General features: G+C 48.6%; 1 protein-coding gene across 3 annotated transcripts; it reads right to left on the bottom strand.

Annotated features, from left to right (window-relative positions):
- Nucleotides 1–2251: 2251 nt before the first annotated feature.
- Nucleotides 2252–22967, bottom strand: Otud3 (OTU deubiquitinase 3). 3 transcript variants are annotated; one of them, XM_050154176.1, is made up of 8 exons: nucleotides 22635–22967; nucleotides 17995–18143; nucleotides 13483–13595; nucleotides 9732–9854; nucleotides 8911–9042; nucleotides 8331–8427; nucleotides 7576–7760; nucleotides 2252–6807 (listed from the first exon to the last, which is right to left on the bottom strand). In XM_050154176.1, exons 1-8 carry the CDS (start codon nucleotides 22850–22852, stop codon nucleotides 6631–6633), a joined length of 1194 nt encoding a protein of 397 aa, XP_050010133.1. In that variant the 5' UTR covers nucleotides 22853–22967; the 3' UTR covers nucleotides 2252–6630. The 3 variants fall into 3 exon arrangements, with proteins under 3 accessions (XP_050010133.1, XP_050010139.1, XP_050010148.1); XM_050154182.1 differs by having other exon boundaries at nucleotides 22649–22781; XM_050154191.1 differs by lacking the exons at nucleotides 13483–13595; nucleotides 22635–22967 and having other exon boundaries at nucleotides 17995–18129.
- Nucleotides 22968–23725: the final 758 nt, after the last annotated feature.

The raw sequence follows: 23725 nt of genomic DNA, 5'->3' as shown, positions 1-23725 counted from the left end.
TTGCACTGGTCCTTGGCTACAGGTGCCTTCCGACTGTTTCGTATCTACCTCCCCTCTCCTGCACAAGCTTCTCTTGGTTCTTCTCAATCCCTGAGCCATCTGCTCAGATCTTCTTTAGGTCCCGGTTCGGTTTTGTGTGTTTGGGATCCTCTGGTGTTTTGTTTTTGAGACAGGGCCTACTATAGCCCAGATTGACCTTGAATTCCTGATTCTCCTCCACCTCCCAAGTGCTGGGATTACTCTACAAGCACCCTCTATCCCTTGTGTGGTGCTGGGGATGGAACCTAGGGCTTCATGCTTGCAAGGCAAGCACACTAAGTTGCACCTCCTCCGTATGTTCTCCTGGGTCATTGTTATGGTGTCTGCTTTCATCCCTATATGGGAAGCCTTTGGCAAACAGGGTCCCCGGTTGTTTTCTTTTTTGTTCTTTTTTTTATTTTATTTTTTGTTGAGCTCTACATTTTTTTCTTTGTTCCCCTCCCTGCCTCTCCCCTCCCCTTCAACCCTCTCCCAAGGTCCCCATGCTCCCAATTTACTCAGGAGATCTTGTCTTTTTCTACTTGCCATGTAGATTAGATCTATATATGTCTCTCTTATGGTCCTCATTGTTGTTTAGGTTCTCTGGGATTGTGATTTGTGGGCTGGTTTTCTTTGCTTTATGTTTAAAAACCACTTATGAGTGAGCACATGTGATAACTGTCTTTCTGGGTCTGGGTTACCTCACTCAAAATGATGTTTTCTAGCTCCATCCATTTGCCTGCAAATTTCAAGATGTCATTTTTTTTTCTGCTGTGTAGTACTCCATTGTGTAAATGTACCACGTTTTCCTTATTCATTCTTCAGTCGAGAGGCATTTAGGTTGTTTCCAGGTTCTGGCTATGACAAACAAAGCTGCTATGAACATAGTTGAGCACCTGTCCTTGTGGCACGATTGAGCATCCTTTGGATATATATACCCAAAGTGGTATTGCTGGGTCTTGAGGAAGGTTATTTCCTAATTTTCTGAGAAATCGCCACACTGATATCCAAAGGGGCTGTACCAGCTTACACTCCCACCAGCAATGCAGGAGTGTTCCCTAACCCCACCTCTCCAGCATAAGTTGTCATCAGTGTTTTTGATCTTGGCCATTCTGACAGGTATAAGATGGAATCTCAGAGTTGTTTTGATTTGCATTTCTCTGATGACTAAGGCCCCGGTTGTTTTCTAAGACCCAGGGAGTCAGTAGGATGTATTCTCAGATGTTTGGATGGGTGAATAAACTTGTAGATTGAATGTAATTGGCTCCCATAGGCTCAGAGGGAGTGGCACTATTAGGAGGTGAGGCTTTGTTGGAGGAAGTGTGTCACTGTGGAAGCAGGCTTTGAGGTCTCACATACGCTTGAGCCATGCCCACTGAAACAGACCACTTCCTGTTGCTTTCTGATGAAGATGTAGCCAGCACCATATCTGCCTGCAAGCCACTGTACTCCCAGCTGCCATGCTCCCCGCCATGATGATAATGGGCTGAACCTCTGAAATTGTAAGCGGGTCACACCAATTAAACGTTTTCCTTTATAAGAGTTATCGTGGTCTCTTCACAGTAATAGAAACCCTAAGACAGAACTGAAAACAAACAGAATACTCAAATCGCTCTACCACAGACTGATCAGAGCAGCTTCAGATAAGGTGCAGAGTGTTTCCATCTGCAGAGCCAGAATCCGTGAAGCAGCTGGACCAGTCTCCATCCTCTTCAGCCAAAAGCTCTCAATCTGCATCAGTTGTGGTCTAGGAGCACATATTTTCCCAAGCAGCCCAGGCAAAACAGGATCAGAACAGGGCAGTTTATGAATTCTGTTGAACAAGCCAAGTGTACTGTTTCAGTGCCCTGAGAGGCAGTACAAGAGGAAGCCATGCTGGCGCTGTCCTGTGGAGGTAATTCTCAAGGTGGCACCTGACATGTCAGACATGTTGAGGTCCAGGGAGGTCTTAATCAATGGTCTGCCGGGCCATGAGACAGCCATACTCACCTGCACCCACGCTACTTCTGCCAGGTCCCTAATGACTACCACACTAGGAGTCTTAGTCTAAGCACCTCCCACACAAAGGCCTCAGAAAAGGCCATTTCCCAGCATGCTTTCTCAGACCTTTCATTCACTTAAGTGGTGGTCGGATACTGGAGAGAACAATCTGAGCCAAGGATGTAGCTCGTGGTAGAGTGGGTGCCTAGAATACTCTCAGACAGCAAGTAAACAAAAACAAACCAACCTGGACTTTGCTTTTAAACTAGAATTTATTGGTATACAAAATTCATTTCAAAGATAAAGTGGCACATCTTTGCGGCTTCTATTGCACCAAGTGTTGAAGATCAAAAACACAAAACATTTGGTTCTCAAAACACTGCAAATAGCCAAGTACAGTACTTTGGTAAATAAAAAGATAAAATGATTCGGATGAACACAAACTGTAAAGAGACAGCCTAGGGGAAACGGGCTCCAGACACAGAAAACAGCTATCTCTCACCTCTACACATAGCTAAAGCAGACTTGCTGAGTCTATGGGTCATGACCCCAAGAAGATTTTAGGTCTCTGGAACCTGAAGTTAGAACAAGAACAGTGCAATTGGAAAAAGGAGAAGGCAGATACACTGGCCCCCTTTTCTAGGGGGACAGACAGACACCAGCACGCAGGATGGTGTTGAGACTGGCTCAAGGCTCTTGTCTACCTTTCTCCTCCAAGCTTCGTGAGGGATGCTGGGAAGGTAGCCACCATGGAAAATGAACCCCAAGAACAGGAAGACTTGGAGCCCCACACCAGCAGGGCTCAGGTTTCAACAGAGGGCTGGTGGGGCTCAAACCACAGGCAGAAGGCTGATGAACGTCACTGAGTGCCGTGGTAATGGAAGCAGGGGCCTGCAGGGTGCTCATGGGCAAGGATCTGAGCCAGACCCCCAAAGGTTTCCCCCTGTGCTCAGGACAGTGCACAGGAATCCTGGACCACAGGTCTGCCCTGCTGACATAAAGTCACCATGCAAGTGTATCCTCTACACAGCCACCAGCCATCTCCAGTGACCGTCAGGAGAGCCACATTTCAACTGAGCTACAGAACAGAGTGACGCTCTAAAAAGAAAGGCCTGAAGACACCGTCAGGTCTTTCCTGGGACAGAGGCCAGGCGCTCACAGGATGCAGCTCTCTGCCCAGCCTCACACCCTGCGCTCCCTCCCACTCAGGACAGAGGCAGGGTGTGTATGGTCCCACTCAGCAGTCAACTTTTAGAACCTAAATGTGCTGCTCTATTTTCAACTCAACATTGACCCTGGAAACGGCAGGCCTGCGAGGATAGGGATGTGCTCCTTCCTGGAAAAGCGTCTCTTGGCCTGCTCGGGACAAAGCTGGGTGTTAGCCACACCAGCCTTTAGCGAAAGGAAGCACACAGCAGGTAAAGGAAAGGACAAGACTGAAGCCCTGCACGGCCTGGGCCTAGAAGTCAGAGGTGAGAAGCTGCATGCCGACATGGAGCTCAGGAGGGGCTCCATCGAGGCCACAATTCTCAGGAGGCTCCCTCTCTTTCTGCTTCATTCTGCTGGGGTGACTGAGCCACTCTCTGGGGATTCGGGTTTCCTCTACCCAGCTGGGTGTCTGAGCTGAACATTTCCGAGGTAAAATATGGACACTCTGTGTTGTCCTGGTAAAACCCAGGCAGACAGTAAAGGACTCTGAGCGCAGTCCACTGGCAAAGTCCACCTGACACTACCAGGTAACCCGAGCCACTGTTGCTCCCCAGGGAAGCAGGGTATTATGCGTGAGCTACAGAGAGGTTCCCCGCTGAGCCCCACTCCAGCTGCCCTGCAAGGTCAGTCCACTTCACTTTCACAATCAAAACGAGGTCAGAAGTGTTTTCAGAGCTCACACAAGAAAATATAGGCAACCCAGGTGGATGTTTAAGACTCTTCTTCCTGCCACAGTCCCCGGAGGTAGATGTTCTTGTGAAGACCCAAATGCACACACTTATTCTCAGCATTATCTCCGGTGGGCTCTACTCTACAAGTCTGGGCAGCGCTGTTTTAATTCATTCGCCTGCAGTGCAAAGTGCTGCCGTCCTTAAAATCCACAGAGTTTATAAAGCCAGTGAGCCTCCATGAAGCACTGTGGCTTTCCCGTGTGCTCACAATGAGCTACAACAACATTCTCAGGTAGCAGCTGAGGCCCAGCTGGAGGCTGACAGGCTCCCTTCCCATGCCAGCTTCCCTGTGAGGACCTGGACTGGAGGAACAGTGTTAACCGTTGTTACCCCAAAGCTCGACATTCTGGGCCTCACTTTGGTGCCAAGGAGGTAACCAGCAGGTGCCCACTACAGTGGTGACACCCACAGACGACCCAACGGCTCTCACTCAGTGAGGCTGAGATTCTGAGCTGGCAGCACCCTGAAGCTAGGTGCAGGCTCCCCACTTCCAATAATCGGCACACTGAAGAGACACACCATCTGAAACTGGAAAGTGTGGACAGAGACAAAGGAACCTTCTTTGAGGAGACTGCCACTGCAATCCAGGACACACAGCCACCGCCTTCCAGAAGCAAACATGAGTCTGTAAACCTCCAGAGCAGCTCTGCCACCAGAGAGGTCTATGCTGTCCTCAGCCAGGCAAACAGCAGCTCCTTGCGTGGCCAAGAGGCTGCTGAGAGCTAGTCACAGCCTGAATTTTAAGTGTTGGGGATGGAGCCCAGGGTGTCCCATACAAGTGCACCAGGCTCCCCTAGCCCTGCCACTTCTGACTTCCAACCCTGGGGTTTTGGTAAACAACCCTAACCTGTCTGCAAAGAGCTGGCATGCTGCACTCAGGCAGTACAAAGAAAAGCAGGGAACAGAGAGCTTCCATTTAGATGAATTCGGCCAACCCACATCCTGTCCCGGGTGGCCCCACACTGGCTCCCAGAGCCAGCTCCACTCCTATCCCTCAGAGCCCGGCAGCCACCACCTTCCCTTTTGGGCCTGAGACCTGAGTCTCCCAGCTGAGAAGGAAAAAAAATGCCATATAGTTTTCAAATCTGCAGTCTTGCAATGTCCTGTAGGTAAGGAAGTAACGCAGCATCCTGGGAGAGATTCCAGGACACTTTGAGAGTTCCAAACAAAACACAAAGTTCCAAAGCCAAACAAAAGGAAAATTAAAGGACAACATTAAACTGAAGAAGTAAACAGCCTGCTGATAAGACAACTGGATGAACCCACAACCTGCCCAGACAGTGGTGTCTGTGTCTAAACCTTTTGTAATTTTCCTTTTGCTTCTAGTGATAACAAAAATGTTATCTTCTGACCCAGCATACAGTGTTAGTCTGAATAGTAGGTTCCCAGAAGGCGAAGGCTTTAGTCATGACTGTCCATACCACACAGGACAGTTTACAGTAAACATTCCTATAACCCAGCCTGAGGAACAGCACCTTCCCTACTGAAGGTACTTCAGAACTGAGTCGTTTGAAGGCCTCCGCAGCACAGGTCCTCTCCCCTGCCAGCTCGCCCAGCCTTAGCCAGGCTGCACTCTTCCCACTACTGAAATCCCAAATAACAAAGTACAGGACACACGCTGGTAGAGTTTTCTCTATTGGGTAGGCAGTGAAACGGGGCCTTTTATTCTAACCCTGGCTAGCCTGGAACTCACTACACAGCCCAGGCTGGCCCCAACTTTGCAGCACTCTTGCCTTGCTTGAGTACTGGATTCCAAGCTTGAGCCACCATGCCCAGCTATGCCATGGGATTTCATTTCATTTTCACATGTTAAGAAAATTTAGTAACCTGTAAGATCAAACAACCAGTTATTTCCCTATAGGCATCTTCCTGAGTCTAGAATATCAAAAAGAAACAATAACATTCAAACATGGAAAACTTTATCCTGTCGACTTCTCCCATAGAAGAAATCTTTAGAGTCTTCTAAGGAAAAGCCTCCCCCAGGCCTGCCCTGTGCAGCTGCTTGCTCAGCCCTGCACATCAGAGCTCAGAGCTGTCACAGCAATACCCCCCCATCTCCTAACTGTCCAGAGAAACATCCCAAACTCCACTGCGCTGTGGAGCTCCCAGCAAACCCAGGCTCTCCCATAGCCAGGCACACACGCCACATGGCTGGAGTGGGGAGGGCAGCCACACTGAGGTGACACCAGAGACGGGAAGAAGGGAAATGTAGCCAATGTCCCTGACTGCCCTGACATGTACAAGCAACCAGTTGAGAAGTCAATCACATCTCGGCACACTCCTGAGCTGGTGCCAGACCTGCATCCCTGCTTGGAAATGAAAGAGAGACAAAGTTGTCACTGTGGGGGTTTCTAATGATTGTGCTAAACGACTTGAAGATAATGACAGCAAACCCACTCCACACGTCACGGAAGAGCCTAGGATTACCACGTTCTGATACACGGGGCAAATAAAGCCTCGCTCCAAAGACTCCTCTGCCCCATAACCCACCTATGAGTCCAACTTCCTTTGTGTTTCAGAAAGTGGATGGCTCCACCGTACTGTCACACAACAAACAATGACAAAGCTCAAGACAGACGAGGCAGCGCGAAGGGCACTGACTTCCGTGGGCTCGTGTGGGCACTGTCAGAGGACACCTGGCCGGGACACCTAGTCTGCAGCGCTCAACCTCCAGCTCGCAGGGGGCCGAGCATCAGATGTTCATAGCAGCAAAGGTCTTCACCAAGGTAACCTGCGTGTTCACATCCGCTTCGCTTCTGTTAGCGTCCCTGTGGCTGTTCCTGCTCTCCAGGGCTTTGTGGCGGTGCCTCTCCTCCTGTCGTTTCTTCTTCTCCAGTCGCTGTTGCTCCCTCCGCTGCTTGTTTGTAACCTGGAAGAGCCATGTGGGTCACTGGTGCTGTGAGACTATGGGCTGGCGAGCACAAGGCCCAGAATGCTTTTAGCAAGAACAGAGAAAACCAGCCTGAGAAACCAAAATAATTTCTTTTTCATTACTGTTAAAATATACTTTAAAATGTATGTTTCCTTCCTGAAGCATCAAGTAAAAGCAATCCTCTTCATAAAACAATCCAAATACCCATGAAGACAGTGCCCCAAGTCCAGCCTCTGACGACAATCCAGGGGCCTGGAGATGCTTCTCCATCATTTAAGACTCTAGATAATGGCAATAAAGTTCCCAGACTGTGGCATCATTTTCTGCACATTAGGTGGCAGTCTAGCTCAAAACATCTGCCTTTAAGATGAGTTTCAAACTGGGCAAACTAATGATGCTGTCCACCTGTGAGAGTCGGGGCAAGGATGGAGGGGTATATCCGACAGGCTAGCAAGAGCCTGAGCGGATCCTGAGAGACATGCCCTCGTGCCACCTGGGACACTGTGCAAGAAAACAACGCAAAGCACAAAGACACCCGCAGCCCTGACAGTCACAACGATGCATCTGTACAGAGGGCTATCGACTGTTGTGATTGTGGGACAAGCAAAGTCTTCATTCTAGATCTTATGCTTCTATGGACCCCGCCCCCAGAAGCTCTACAAGAGCTACTTTTACACATCTAGAAGAACGCACGCCAGGGTGAAAATCAGCTTCCCAACCGGCTATAGAATCCCACGGTGCCCCTGCCTCCCGACCGCGCCATACCTTTGGGATCTGGCTTTTATTTGCTTTGTTTCCTTCACTAGGTCTGGTCCGAGCCTTACTATTTTCCGTTTGGCCTTCACTTCCACCCTGATTTCCGGTGAGTTTGGAGTTGCTGCCTGCCTCCTCGAATGAAGGGTCACACTGTTTTGACACTCGGTCACTAGCCTCAAGGTTCTCCTCTGTATCTTCCAAAGAAAGGCATTTTGTTAAAACCAAGAACCCAACAATTACACAAAGCAATTGCAGTTACATTACTGCAAGATCACCAGGGTTCCCAGATCCCTGACATTTATAAAGCCAGGTTCCTCGAGATGGTCAGGAGGCTGCAGGAAGCATTTGAAGCCTCTAGCTGGCTCCAAGGTTCACAGTCCCTTCTGCCAGCAGCATCTGTTTCTTAGATGACTTTTAAAGAGAACTTTTAGGGATAAAGCATTCATTTATATCCCAAATCTAGAAACAAAACATGACCTAACCCTATACTGTCCAATACTAGGCCAGAACCACACATGGCTGCTAAGATTTAAACTTATTAATTCACTTAAAATCCAGGCCCAACCCCACCCCGCACATGCGTACCCACCACACTGTGCTGCACAAACACCAGGCAGTGCTGATGCTCGCAGCCTTCGCAGTGCTCGAAGGGGACAGAGGGATAGTGTGGACACTAAAGCAATCATGGAGACTGTGGACACCTGCTCGAGGGAGCCACCGCATGACACCTGAAGCTTATTTACAAGTCTTAACTGTGGACTTACTGTTTCCTTTCCCCTGGGTCATCTGAAGTATGGCCATTATTGCAGATTCAATATTGTAATTTTCGGCTTCCAGGTTCTGGACTATTAAGTTAAAATCCTATTGAAGAAGCAGATAGACGTGTCACACTCGCGAGCTCTGCTTCAGCAGCCTGATACACACAAACACGAACAGACTAGGAACTGACAAGGCTCCAAGACCACGTCCATCAAGAAACATAAATTTCAAACAAAGCCATCAAATGCAGTAGCCATTCCAATGAATTTATAAATAGATTCTCTTTATAAAGCTAAACTCAGGAAAGATTAAACACACCCCTTGGGATTCTGAGCATTGATGGGTGAAATCCAGCAAACAAGGGAAATGAATTAGCAGCTCTCCATACTCTTGGGCCTCTGGCAGGTCAGCTCTAGCATGGCAGCACCTGCTATGCAGCATGGCTGGGGGAAGATACTGACTGAGCATCCAGCTGTGAGGTGTAGCTGGGGGAGGGGGGAGGATACTGACTGAGCATCCAGCTGTGAGGCGGGGTGTGTGTGTGTGTGTGTGTGTGTGTGTGTGTGTGTGTGTAAGGATACTAACTGAGCATCCAGTTGCGTTGCCAACTTTCTGGACAGCATCTTCGACTTCATCTTTCGGGCCATCTTCAAAGTCCACCCCTTTTGTCTTGATCTTTCCTTTTTTATTTGCTTCATCTTGATGAAGCATCTGAAACTAAAACACAGCATAGGAACCATGGGCTCTAGGAAATTCCCCTCAGCTCTCTAACACAGCCCGAATCACAAACCACCCAAACACAGGAAGAATTTGAAAAACAAGCGGACGAGAATAGTAGTGGCTAGATTCACCCACATGAGAATCCGGGACAGCCCTGCATACAGAGAAGAGAGGAACTACCCAGGAAGAGCAGCAGCGAGGCAACCACGGTATTTGGACGGCAGTACTGGGCAGTGACAGCTGAGTCTGGCTTGCGTAGTTGCCAAATTTCAGAACAGACTTTTAAACATAAAATTAATTTAAAAAATTCGGATTGTGTATACATCTAACTATAGATGCCTACTGGAGGAAGGTAAAGGGATAAGTGGCTCTCACTTCACTAAAAAGTAAGAAATACAAAATACATTAGTTTTTTACATTTATGTGTATGTGTACGCGTGCCACGACCTCGTGTGTGTGTCTGAAGACATCTTGTGAGAGCCGGTTCTTTTCTCCCACCATGTGGGTTCCTAGAATCAAATCCAAGTTGTCGGGCTAGGCAGTTAGTGCTTTTGCCGGCTGAAATATTTTAACATTCGGAGCCACAGTTCCCTGACAGCAACTTCTCAATAACCTGCAACAACAGCTGGTCCCTGGTGCTCAGCTTCCTGCAGGTCTGAAAGCAGAAGGAACGGGGCTTCACTCACATCGGTCTGGAGGTGTGCTGGCGCTTCTGAGTTGTCATTGATCCTCCGAACACTGTCATAGTGCTCACCGTAGCGGTAGGCGATGTGCAGCTCCCTCACATTGCTCTTGTCCGTACCACGAATCTGCAGACACAAGAGAGGATCTGGAAGTGTGAGCCTGTGGGGACTCTGGCTAGGACATGCCACCAGTCTCTGAGCTCTCTCCCTTGCAGGCTTCCATGTGCCTACGTAACATTTGCCTAGAGGCAAGTGAATCTGCATGGAATGACTAACCAGCCAGGGGCAGACCTGCAATGAAATCAGATAAAACTAAACGCCTGGCCTCTCAGTGCACAGGCTCCTCCCAATGGGAAGACTCTGAAGCAGAGCCAGCTTTGTTGAGCCCGAAGCTCAAACAGATTGAGGATTACTATTGGAAAAAAAAAAAAAAAAAAAAGTAAAATGTCAAGTATAAAGTTTCTAGATCCTCTTTTTTTTTTTTTTTTTGATTTTCCGAGACAGGGTTTCTCCGTAGCTTTTTGGTTCCTGTCCTGGAACTAGCTCTTGTAGACCAGGCTGGCCTCAAACTCCCAGAGATCCGCCTGCCTCTGCCTCCCGAGGCACCGCCCAGCTAGATCCTCTTGAAGATCTCAAAAAACACTACAAACCTGGCTTGAACATTACACATGAAACTTATAGGCAGCAACAATCTCAAAACCTGCCACTTGCACCAGAGTAAATCTGTACTAGCTCATCACACAGCCCTGGGCAATGGCCACCCTGCCCTGCACACACCACTCTCTGAGCACTGTCCACACCGCCCCCGTACACTGAGCAACCCTGGGTACTGGCCACAGGGTGTTACATCCCAGCAATGCTTTGGGATACAACAAGAATTGATTCCCTAAAATCATGCAAAAAAAGCATACAAAACTTTAAGTGCTGGGCTGGGTAGATTCCCTCCAAAACACCCATAAAACAGACACTAAAATAATTCTGATTCTGCCTCTAGGTAACTGTTGTTTCTTTTTTTTGTTTGTTTGTTTTTTTTTTTTTTTTTTTTTTTTTTTTTTTTTTTTTTTTTTTGCTTTTGAGACAGTGCTTCACTATGTAGCTCTGGCTGTCCTGGAATGCTGTAGACCAGGCTGGCCTCAAACTCACAGAGGTCCACCTGCCTCTGCTTCCTAAGTGTTGGGGTTAAAGGTGTGTGCTACCACCATCTGGCCTGTTTGTCCTTTAAAATTCTAAAACATCAGCCCTCCTTATTTTCACTAGAAGTCCCAAGTAATCTGAGATGATCATTAACTTAAATAATATTCAAGATCCAAAAATAGCAAGTCAGCTGAAATGATGGTGGTGGCACACACCTTTAATCCCAGCACTCAGGAGGCAGAGGCAGGTGATCTCTGAGCTTGGGGCCTACCTGGTCTACAGGCAACAGAGATACGAAAAACAAAACAAAACAGACAAACAAACAAAAAACCCCACAAAACCAGCAAGTCATGGGACAGGAGGAATCACACAGATCCTGTGTAGGAAGTGCAACAACTTCTCTAGCAGAATGTCTAGGTCTGGAGACAGCGAGTCTAGATGGACATGGGACACAGCAGCGGCACCGCTGTCTCCCAGAAAGGACACTGACAGAGGAAATTTTCACTTTGTCTTCACATGACAAACTTCCTAAATCATCTACAGATTTAGTAGCAACATATGAACATTATGAAAAGAAAACCAACTGGAAAAGTCACCAAATTGTTAGGAGCCATGTACATACTCACATCCAGCAGGCCTATCACTGGCTATGTAATACACAGAAACCGCTCACAGGCGTGCACAGCAATGCAGGAGCAATGCAGGTTTCGGTATCCACGTTACTGACTCTGAGCCGACTCATCATTAATGCAAGAGCTCAGAACAGTGACTGTACTGCCAGGCAGGGTAGAGCCAATGGGACAAATTTGTTTTAAGTATATACTTCCATTGTTTTACAAGTCAGAAACCAGAACGCAACAGAAGTAGATTTGAAAAAAATATAAGAATTGGGCAATGAAGAAACGTAACAGTTATCGTCAGGGAAAGCAGCAGACGGCTACCTCGCTGACATGGGTTCTCCTTCTCCATCAGGCTCCGCACACCATACACTCAATTGCCCTGACAACGTCACTGGCGGCGAACACTAATAACAAACACCTGGAACTGGAGGGGCGCCTGTGTTCTTGGCCAGCAGCTCACTCTTAAGAGCACCCACTGAACACAGGGTCCTCTCCTTGCCATCCTGACACCTGGCAACACTGGGCCAAGGACACGGATGCTGTTTCCCTCCTGCTCACTGCATCCTGAGGCAGATGTTCTCACCAGCCCTGCATGCAGCATCTACGTCACTCTGTCTTGTGTGACTCTGTTAAAATGACATTGTAGCAGATACGAAAGGCTGAAGACTTCCATTTATGTGACAGAAAAGCAAGACGATAAGGAAACATGAATCAGAAGCTACCAGAGGCTGGGAAAGCAATAGTGGGTGGTGACTACACAGGGCAGGCACTAACTTCTTGGTAGAGTGGAGCTACTCCATACGTAGATGGTGGCATAACATGTACATACATCAAAACGTGGAACTATAAACCAGAAAGCAGTAAATTCTGGCATGTGCAACTTATATTTCTAAATACTGGACCCTCTTTTTAAAAAAGTCAAGCCATTACTCAGGGAGTTACAAAGGGGTGCATGCAGGCAGAACACGAAAAAAATGTCATTCCCTTTAAGAGAGGTTAACGCATGCAGGAGTGTGTGTGTGTGTGTGTGTGTGTGTGATATGAGTGAAAATTCATGTATGTGTGGTTAAAATGTATTGTAAAAACAGTGTGATGTGCACCCTCCCCAATCATACGCCCAATGTGGGGTGAACGGCAGGACACACACTAAAAATGCTAACAGTCCTAATTCCAGTCGGGGTGACTCTGGTGACTCTCGCCCACCTGCAGGGGCTTTTCTGAATTTCCCAGTTCTTCTTCAATTAAACATTTTAACTTTCTAATAAAAAAGTTCAAGATGGTGACAGAGAACAGGAGGGGCAGAAAGCTTGTGCTCAGAATCTCAAGCTGTGCCTGATACGAAGCCCTGTGAGTTCTGAGGGTTAATAAGGAAGTGGAGTCAGCAACCTCTGATCACCTGGGCTCTGGGATGCTTGGTCTGATGGACTGAGAGATGAGGTTAATGCAGGAGACAAAGAGAAGCAGAAGGAGCTGAATGGACAGTAGAAGGCTGTGTGGCTTAACTGTCTCAGCCTGGAGCAAATGTGTTATAAAATCCTTATTGTAGGAAAAATCAAAACACAAACGGAGCTGAATAAAAACAGCAGTCTACTGGTCAGAAAACTCAGTAGTCATTCAGGCAGACACAGTCATTATAACGGATCTGATGACACTTCTCTACTCCTAAACACACACACAAACAGCAGGGGAACAGGCACACTTCAAAACTACAATTTGTGTGTACTAAACATTTTATTCTACGACAGCTTAACAATTATGTGAAGCATTTCCACATTAGGTTCTGCCCCCACATCACCACCTAGCTGAAGGCTGAGCAATATCCCCAGGATCACAAAGTGCTTCTCTCTCACACTCCAGACTCCGTTTGACCCAGCATGGAGGTTAGTTCCAAATCACAAGATTCCTGTCTTTGGTTAGCTCATGGTCCAAGCTATTCTTAGGAGTTCAGCATCACAGGTCAAGCCCATCATTTTCAGGACATTCCTAAATAGGTGACCTACCTGCCACAAAGGGGCATTAAGCTGATGGATCACCACATTCAACTGATGGTTTCTTGCAAAGGCTACAATTGCATCATTGCCAGCAAAAGTACCAGGCTTTGCCAAACTGGCCACTGCATGGAAACAGGAAAGAAAAATGAAGTCTTTACGATGGAAAATGCAAATGCAAACATGGTTGGTATTTACGTACTGCAAGCAGCGAGAAGCATGAACACACATCTCAAAGGCCACTGACCGGCAGTCTAGGGAGTCAGAGGTAAACAATATGCAGACTGTACTCGGAGGTGCTCGTCAGAGAAGGATCTGCTGATTACTTCCTTCAGAAATGCTGCGTGCTTCCAATCTGCATGGCTGCATGACAGGCACAGCGTGTACACAATAAAGCACGGCAGCAGCTCACACTAATGGATGCTACATGCGTGTGTCAAGCAGTGCCGGTAATTTCTCAGAAATCGTCACTTTTAATCATCAGAGCAGTGCTTGGAAGGATTATCACACTCGCCACTAGAGAGATGAACGCGGGAGGAGGGGTGAAGACAGCGAATAATGGCCAAGGTCACAGAGCCTGAACTTGGTGGGCTAAGCTTTCATCCCAGCAGCTGACTTCACAGCCCTGGCTTATGGCCACTGTCACTCTGCCCTGAAGAAGACTATAATCAGAATAATATGGACAATGGTGACAACCAGGTGCGTCAGGAGAGGGCTGATCTGGTCTTTACTCCAGGCTCCTGCAAAGTATCTGCCAATCTTTTGGACTTTCCAAAGGAGAAGGCGAGTCTGTCTTTCATGATGGACCCTAGTCTATAACTACTAACAGACTATACAGCAGCTGCGTGCTACCACAAAAGAAACAGCAAAACCAAACCAAAAACAAACAAACAACCCAAAAAAACAAAAACAAAAAACCAAACAAACAAATCTGGACTGACTCTGGAACAAGCTTCCCTGCTGACAGTACTCTGTGTAGAGTCACAGAAATGCTAAGAGCATAACACTTCCGGAAGACAAGGAAGCACTGGGTTTGGGACCTTCTGAGACCGGACTGTGCTGGATTGAGTTTTCCCTGTGGCTAACTTTAGTTGCTCCCTTCCCCCACAGAACCACTGCCATCAGAGCAGCTCCTGTGAGTGTGGGGAAATCTGAATGTGTAGTAGTGTCAGAGACGAGGGAAACCCTGCACAGCCATGCTCATACCCGAGCTTCATGTCAGAAACATAAAGGTGTGTGTGCGCACGCGTGCACGGGGGGGGGGGGGGGGGGGGGGGGGGGGGGGGGGGGGGGGGGGGGGGGGGGGGGGGGATAAGCTACTAGGCTGAGACTACTAAACCGGTGCTCCAAAGTCAATGGATGATATTCCAAACAACAAGAGAGACTGTGGACTCTTCTGTAAGACAGGAACCTGGACTGCAGAGATACAGGGAGAAAACCGGAGGAGAGAAATTAAAATTCACAGGTCATGAAGGGCTATAAAGCGCAGGCTCAGCCCCCACAATAGTGGGGACTAGCAAGAGATTTTGGAGGAAAATGAAGTTGGCTCACAACTCTGTGATCTAGAACAGACTGAATATCAAGAGGGCCATAGAGCCAAACCACACTGCACCGAGGGTACCTGTGAAGTGGCGTTCTAGTTTCACTCTGTCGCTGTGACAAACACCACGACTAAAGTGACCTGGAGGAGGGAACCCTGATTCCATCTTACACTTCCAGGTCAGTCTGTTACTCAACGAACCTGCAGGCAGGCACAGAAAAAAGCTGCTTGCTGGTCTGTCTCTCATTTATAAACCTATGCTTAGCTGGCTTTCTCATGCAGCTCAGGACTACCAGTCTAGGCATGGTGCCACCCACTGTGGGCTAGGTCCTCCTACATCAGTTATAACAATCAAGACAATCCCCAACAGACATGTCCACAGGCAAATTTGATCTAAGGTTCCAGGTGACTCTGGGTTATGTCAAGTTGACAGTAAAAACTAACCAGTGGGGCTGGAGAGACGGCTCAGGTGTTACAAGCACTGGCTGCTTGCTCTTCTGGAAGTCCTGAGGTCAATTCTCAGCAGCCACATAGTGGCTCATAACCATCTATAATAGCATCTGATGCCCTCTTCTGTCACGCAGGTATAAATGCAGAGCACCCATGAATAAAATATGAATAAAGAAAATTGAAAAAAAAAAAAAAGAAGAGCAAACAGAAGTCAGAAAAAATATCCATCCCCATGGGGATAACAAATAAACTAACGAACACAGGTGGTAAGAGGAAGAGGCAGCTGCTGAGGAAAAGGTCCCAGAGATGATGGACTGGTAAGAGGGGACAGGGAGATGAGGATCCAGGTCTTGCACAGGTAGTGCAGAGTCTACAGAGCCACATCTAGGTGAGATAATCCTGAAGACAAAGCCAAGTGCCAGGGTCACTAGGTCCTCACCAGTGAGACATTCCCTTGTTAAACCAGCAAATCCTCTATGAATACCTCCAAATATCAGGTATGGCTGGAACTGGAACAAAGTCACAACAGCTCGTTCCTGAGAAGGCAATGGGTCTGAGGATGTGCAGACTCCCTGCTGGTTTTCATTTCTGCTCTGGCAGTCAAAGCCGTTGTCGCCTCTTCAATGCTCACACTTTTATGCATCAGCACTCAGTCGTGCAGTGACATTTCGAGAGAACACCTTCCCACTGCACAGCTAAAGTGACATCACTCTGGCAACAGGATTTGAGCTCCCTGTCCTACATTGTTACACCCCAAATCCACCACAGGACCCTTCCTAAAGATGCTCAAGTGGAATTCAGGTCACAAAGTTTATCCAAAGTAACACTGAAAAGTGACAAGATTCTTTAATTTTTTTCTATGCAGGCTGGCTTCAGACTCCTGATCCTCCTGCCTCAGCCTCCTGAGTGTTCTAACAAGAGTGCACCAGCACATCCAGCAACATGACTCATTTTAAACACACAGTTCCAAAATCTGCCATCCCCCCCCCCCCCCCCCCCCCCCCCCCCCCCCCCCCCCCCCCCGCCACACACACATCTATAAAACGCTAACTCTTAAACAGCCTGTCTGCTTGAAATGTGACCCCAGGAAGAGGGCCACCAGAGTACAGTAACAGGTACAGCCTATCCCCCTCACCCCCAACACACACCCCAGACTCAAAGGGCCCATTCCTGGTTAGGGGTTAAGACACTTAACAGTGTCCAAGATATGCCCTTCCCTCTGTCCTCCAAGCTTAGAGCTATTCTTTTGTTTGTTTGTTTTGTTTGTTTTTGGAGACAGGGTTTCTCTGAAGCTTTGAAGCCTGTCCTGGAACTAGCTCTACAGACAAGGCTGGCCTAGAACTCAGAGATCCACCTGTCTCTGCCTCCTGAGTGCTGGGATTAAAGGAGTGTGCCACCACCACCCAGCTTAGAGCTATTCTTAAACAGGACCTTCAGAACAGCCCTGGTCTCCTCGCCAGAGTGAACTGTTCCACCAACTGCTCTGGGACTGGCCCTTCACATCTCTCTCAGAACTGCAACACAGAGAGCCTCCTCACCAGCCTCCCTCCTAGGCTTGCTCTCCTCCATTCTCAATGGGGCCCCCACTGTCATCAAAACAGAGACCCTGCCGCCTCATCCTGCTAAGACACAGATGTCAGCCTTGTGCTGGAGCTACTGTTTGTGGGTGAGGAGGAGCACGGAGAACACTTGCTTACCATGCAAGAGGAGGTGAGTTTTACCCCCTGCACCCCATAAACTGGGTGTGGTGGCATGTGTAACACATGGGAGGATCAAAGGTCAAGCCACAAGCACACCCAAAACTAAGTTCCTAACACATTCAAGTTTAATAGACACCCTTTCAAAAAGGGTGGGTGGGTGTGCACATTTAGGTTTTTGGTGAGATATTAATGGGCTTGCTGATTTCTTTTTTCTAGTTATAAATACATGGTTTTTAAAAATAAAATAACTTCAGGAGACAATTAAAGCTATCGACAGCCCCGTCATCCCCAGACAGCTAACTAATTTAAGAATTTAATTTTGTTATCTAAGTTAATCTTCACAGGAAAAAAAAATCCTGCCAGAGAGGCGCTTATTATCTCCTTTTTATGAAAACGTAAAGAACCACCACGGCTGCTAGCGTCTTCCCCGGCCTCCGCCATCTCCCTGCATGGAGTTTAAAAAGTGGACTCCGTACCTGTATGCTTAGATCTTATTCCCCATCCCACTGGTATGAGGTCACAAACAAAGTCTCTGGTCAATTAGCATCACCCCCTTTCCCTTTTCTTCGGGGGTGGTGGTGGTGCTGAGTAAGGATCAAGTCCTGTGAGGTAAGCACTCTACCCCAGCCACACCCAAGCCACCAAGTGCCAGTACTTTTAGTCAAGGTGACATGCAGCTAATTATAGATTCCCACCTGCAGAGCGTGGGCAATTCGCAGAATATGCAAACAAGTTTGCTGAGTAAATGAATGGCATAATTTACATTAGCAAACCCTGGCAGTGGGGGTGGGGTGCTGGTGGCTCCTGAAGGACCCAGAGTCTCGGTGAACCTACCATGCTTCTCAAAAGGAATGTCGTCTTCCACGAAGGGCTCAAAATCTTCGCGCTGCCTTATCATGTAGTCAACGGTCTCCTGTCGGTGCTTGAGATGGTTCCGAGAATGACCCTCCAATTGATCACCCAAAGCTCTGAACAGGCAATTGCTGTCAAAACAGAGATGCTGGTCAAGGTCTTTCAAAACTGCACTTAGCTCACCTAATGCAGGACGTCTCCCGCCTGACTCCTGAGGAAAGGAGACACCGCATCTCAGCAGATCACCCACGTGAGACAGCAAATAAGGATTCCCGTCCCGCTTACCGGCTGGCGGGCTCAAAACAAATATTAAATTACTCAGGGCCTCAGTTGGCTCAATGGTGGAGTTGATAACCAGGGTACAGACCTCAAAAACCACTCCAGGCCTAAGGTCTAAAACTCCCAGACCCCTTTCCAAACTGACGTCACAACTACCGATACCTTCTGAACCAAACTTCACTAAAAGTGCCCAGCTAGGCCATCTCTCATTCAGTACTCAAAAGACAGCAGTTTGTCAAGCTGCTCAAACAAACTAAGCTCTAAGCTCTGCACCAGGTCTGGGAGCTAAGAACAGGGTTGTGAAGGCCGAGGAGGGAGCACCTGGCACACACGGTTACCAGGGAAAGACAGGCCTCACTGTCAGCTCACCCTGCCACCAGGGAACAGCGATGCCACTGCTAAGCATCTTTATTTTCTAAACTTCAAATGCTGGTAACAGGGCTAGCAGGATGGTTAGTGGGTAAATACTGGGCCCAAGATGCAAAGCTGGGCAACCCTGCTCTAGTCATGACTCTCCCAACATTAATACCAAAATATTAGCCATAGTTTACCACATTTAAACTAATGTTTTAAAGTATTAGTTTAAAAGTGCTAGTAATACACTTTTATCTGGCATACTTCGAGCCCACTAACAAGTCAAAAACACTGCAGTGGCTTGCGTTGCCGATGAGGTTATAAGGCAGCAACACAGGAAACATAACAAACACCCTAGTTCCCTTAGGGAGCCCAGCAGACACTGCCGACACCAGTGAGAACAAAACCAGTGAGAACAAAACCACGACCCTAAAGGCCTCCGGGAGACCCCGCTGTTTTCCTGAGTTCACGCTCTCACTGCTGCAGGGCCTCTCAGTGCCCCCACTATAGACACCTGGGGTCATTCTGTGCCGCAAGAAATGTCCTGCTCACTGCCATCCTTGGGAACATCCTTAGCCTCTGCCTACCAGATGCCAGGACCACACCACCTCCCTCCTCACCAGCTGTGACAACCAACAATGTCTCCAGATAGCCCCAGTTGTCCCCTGGGAGGCAAAACCATCCCTATTTGAGAACCACTGTGCTTTAGGGATATACAGATTTAAGGTTCTGAATTTGAGTTCAGAAAAACAACCAATTACAGAATGCTAGAAGGAACACACCTATAGCACGTCGCCATCTTAGGCCATCCAAACTGTAACAATGCCAGAAGAGAAGCAGTGGAAATGCAGAACTACTTTTTTATATTAGCAAAACGTCACTATATTTTAACCTAATACTACTCAACAACAAATATTAATGCATAAAAAAAATCTGTGAGTCAGGTGGTGGTAGTAATATATGCCTTTAATTCTAGGAGACAGAGGCAGTTGGATCTCTGAGTCTGAGGCCAGCCTGGTCTACACAAAAGTTCCAGGACAGCCAGGGATACAGAGAGAAACCTTGTCTTGCAGGAAACAGAAAAAAGAAAAGAAAAAGAAGGAAGGAAGAAAGGAAAGACCTTCCCATTCACTACAGAGATGAACGACAGCAGAGCCAGTCCAGGTGGTAGTGGCACACATCCTTAATCCCAGCATGAGGGAGGCAAAAGCAGGCCAATCTCTGTGAGTTCCAGGTCAGCCTGGTCTACAGGGCAAGTTTCAGGACAGGCTCCAAAGCTACACAGAGAAACCCTGTCTCGAAAAACCAAAAAGAAATAAAAATAAAAAAGCAGCAGAGTCAGTCTGTTGTCAAATGTCACCCAAGCAAAGACCTGTTTACGGCAGGCTGGTTTCATGAAGCTACCTAACGCTGCCAAAGAACAGACTGGGAAGTAAGCTAGCATCTGCCCCCCACTCCCCTGCACTACTACCATTAAACCGCGCCCCCATTCTGCTGCACAACTGGCGGGGCTATCAGATACTGCACGCTCCAGGACTTCCACGTGGTGCTCATCTGGGAATGCTCTCTTGGCAAACTCATGCTGTTCCTTCTTGAATGATAAAAGCATGGCTTCTTCTGAGAGGCATCTTGAATGTGGAAAGTCACTATTTGCTGGCTGAGTAAGGCACTTTAGGCACTTCCTTCTTGATAGCATCTCTATGATCGGTTACTAAGAATATATAAAACCACTTTCCCCATAGCAACTGCTTCCCAAGTAAATTAAATCCTGAGACTCTTTCAGGATGTCCATAAATTCAAGACAAAGACCTTTATCTTCTTCACTCTCATCTCTCATAAATTTACAGTGTTTCCAAGAGGCTACCATCTCGCTGGGCATGGCGGCCCACACCTTTAATCCCAGCACTTGAGAGGCAAAGGAATTGGATCTCTATGAGTTCGAGGCTGGCCTGGTCTAGTAGTGAGTTTCAGGACAGCCAGGGCTACATAGAAAAACCCTGTCTCAGAGAGAGAAAGGCAGGGGATGGGGGGGGGGGGTACTACTTCAAAGCATGGGTAGCTAATGAGTGTAGGTCTGTGCACTTCTGTAAATACTGAGCTGTGGCTCAAACAGCGTGTTTATTCTTTAGCAAATTTTAAGAATACAAAGTTGCTCAACAGACCAAAATGTAAGTGACCTACCGTTACACATCTCTCTACTGGGAACCCTTCTTCTTTATCTCGGTCATCTACCTGTTTCTAGCTCTCCACTCAAGCAAAGCATGAGGATTAACTGGAGAAGTCTGCTCTCTTAGGGGAAGGAAAAAGTAAATCCTCCCGAAGTTGCCCAGAACCTGATGGAAGCCCTAGCGTCTCTCACTGTGGACTTTGATTGCTGGTCACGTGCAACTGTGAAGTATCTATTTCCCCAGCATGTTTCTTTGACATAGAGAAGCCATGCTGTCTGCCAAATACAATCTAACCATTTGCAGGACAACCCCACCTGAGTCCACTGCATTCCACTGAAGTTTCTTGTTTGGTTTGTTTTTTTGAGACCAGGTTTATATAGAAGAGGCTGGCCTCAAACTCAGAGATCTCCCTCCCTCTGCCTCCCCAGCACTGGGATTAAAGGCCTGCATGGTCACCATGCCAGGCTTCAGCTGCTGCTTTGATGTCTGCAGCAGGGTCTGTGCTTCTGCTGGAGCTCGGTGGCCTCCCTTGATACTTTTTAGCCCTTCATTCAAGAATTTAAAAAAGTGCCAGGTGGTGGTGCACCCTTTTAATCCCAGCACTCAGGAGGCAGAGGCAGGTGGGTCTCTGTGAGTTCAAGGCCAGCCTGGTCTACAGAGCGAGTTCCAGGACAGCCAGGGTTACAGGGAGAAACCATGTCTCGGGGGAGAAAAATGTCCTAAATGCCTTCTGTGACCCAGGAACTGCTCTAAGTGGTGGCTGAATGCAATTACGTTCTAATTGCAACTTAAGCAGAAACACCTAGCAGGAAGGTGTGCCCAACTCTTTGTGAGCAGAGCAAAATCCGATTCGCCTGAAGCTCTGAAGGTAGGAAAGACAAAAGGGGAGAGGTGATTAAGTCTTGATCAGTGTACTTCAGTGCAGTACGAAATGACGAAAACACTTTCCGCGGTGGACGGAGGTGCGCATCTCTAATTCCAGCAGGCCGTGGTAACTTTATACGCAACCTGGTCTACACAGGGGGTTCCAGGCTAGCCAAGACGACGTAGTGAGAAAGAAAAGAAAAAAAAAAATAGGAGAGAGGAAGAAAAGAAGAAAGTTCTTTCTTTAGTACTCTTTCTCCCACAATTTCGAAGGTTATCGAAGTTTCTTTGGTTTTCTTTCTTTTTTAAAACCCTCTCACTCTTACAGTCTAAACTGGCCTCAACCTCATAGCAACCCCGCTGCCACGACATCTGGCTTATGTTCCTTAGCTACACCCACTCTTTCTGCAGCTCAACCTGACCACTCATGAAGAAAACACTAATAGTGCCTCTTGCAACAACACACGGGGCAATCAGGTTCCCTCGGACCTGCTAACCCTTCTCTCCCAGTTTCTTTACCTTTTTCCTTCTCTCTCCCCATGCTCCTGGAACCACGTACCCTTTCTATTAAGCCCTTCCTCCGGTCCCTCTTTCCAGCTGCCATTAGTGTTATCGGGTTACCCGAGAAAGAGCTGGCCCGGGATTCTCAAGCAATGGGTTAAGTCCTTTGCTTAGGGAACCCAAGGCGTGCAAAGATGCCTCCAGCTCTCTGCCCTCGTTACCCCATTGCAGAAGAGAGCGAGGACGCCCAGGAGGTCTGGTATGACACCGAGCGGGACCTAAGAGCCCTCCCTTTCGGCTTCTTGACAGGTGCACCTCGAGGTCGCCTCTCAGCCCGGCCCCGGGTCCTCCGGGCACCTGCTGCAGCGTTCCACCAGGCCCGGTCCCTGCTTCCCTCACGGCGACCGAGCCTGAGCATCCACAAGCGTCACCTCCCGCACTCCCGGCCCGCCTCACCCGTCCCCCGGCACCTCCCGCAGTTTCAGCCCCAGGGCCTGCAGCTGGTTGGCGAAGCTCACGAACTCTTCCTCGCAGCCGCTGCCGCCGGGCTCGGGCCGGTTCCGCCGCTCCTTGGCCAGAGCCCGGCGCGCAGCCCGCTCGTCCCGCTTGCGCTCCGCCTCGGCTCTGCGGCCGCCGCTGCCCGGCCGGCTCCTCGCCGCCTGCTTTCGGGACATGGCTGCGGCACACGGCCCGCCGCGGAAGGAGCCAGAGCCGCAGAGCGCGGGGCCCCGCAGCCTCAGCCGGCTACCCGGCCGAGAGGCGCAGTGGGACAGCGCCCGGCGACGGCGACACGGCCACTGCGCCGGCGCGGTCGCCTGGCACCCGGGTCACGTGGTGGTAGTCCCGCCCCCTGGAGGGATAGCCGGCAGGCACCATAGAGAGAGCGCTAGGAGAGCTAGAGAAGCACCTCTTCTGCCCCCTAGTGGTAGGTAGTGCTCAGTGAGGAGCAAGCGGGACCAGATGGGGAAGGTCAAGACAGACTGAGGTTGTCAGAGGAGTCAAATCTGAAAAAGAAGGAAATGGAGACAGGTGACATGGGAAGATACTTGTCTGGAATGAGCAAATTCGAGTTCGATTACAACTGCCCGTGCAGGCGTGCGGGCGTGCACAGATCAAGCCTACAATGCTTGCTTCACCAGCATGAGAACCTGCGTTGGGGACACCATAACCCACTGAACTGGGTGGGTTTTGTGTGTAAACTTGACACAAGCTAGAGTCAACAGAGGAAGGAACCTCAGCTGAGGAAATGCCTCCATGAGATCCAGCTATAAGGTATTTTTTCATTTAGTGATCAATGGGGGAGGGTCCAGCCCATGGTGAGCGGTGCCATCCCTGGGTTTCTGGTCCTAGGTTCTACAAAAAGGTGGACTGAGTAAGCCGTGGGAAGCTAGCCAGTAAGCAGTTCCCTTTCGTGGCATCTGGATCGGCTCCTGCCTCAGGGACCCTGCCCTGTCTGAGTTTCTGTCAGCAATGCTGAAGTGTAAGAGAAATAAACACTTTCCTCACAAGCTTGCTTTTTGGTCATGGTGTTTCCTTGCGGCAATGGA

The sequence above is a fragment of the Alexandromys fortis genome, unplaced genomic scaffold, assembly GCF_014885135.2.
Source record: "Alexandromys fortis isolate MF-2015 unplaced genomic scaffold, M_Fortis_MF-2015_v1.1 scaffold_26, whole genome shotgun sequence".
NCBI classification, from domain to species: domain Eukaryota; kingdom Metazoa; phylum Chordata; class Mammalia; order Rodentia; family Cricetidae; genus Alexandromys; species Alexandromys fortis.
The sequence above is the reverse complement of the archived record's forward strand: the minus strand, read 5'-3'. Positions and strand labels throughout refer to the sequence as shown.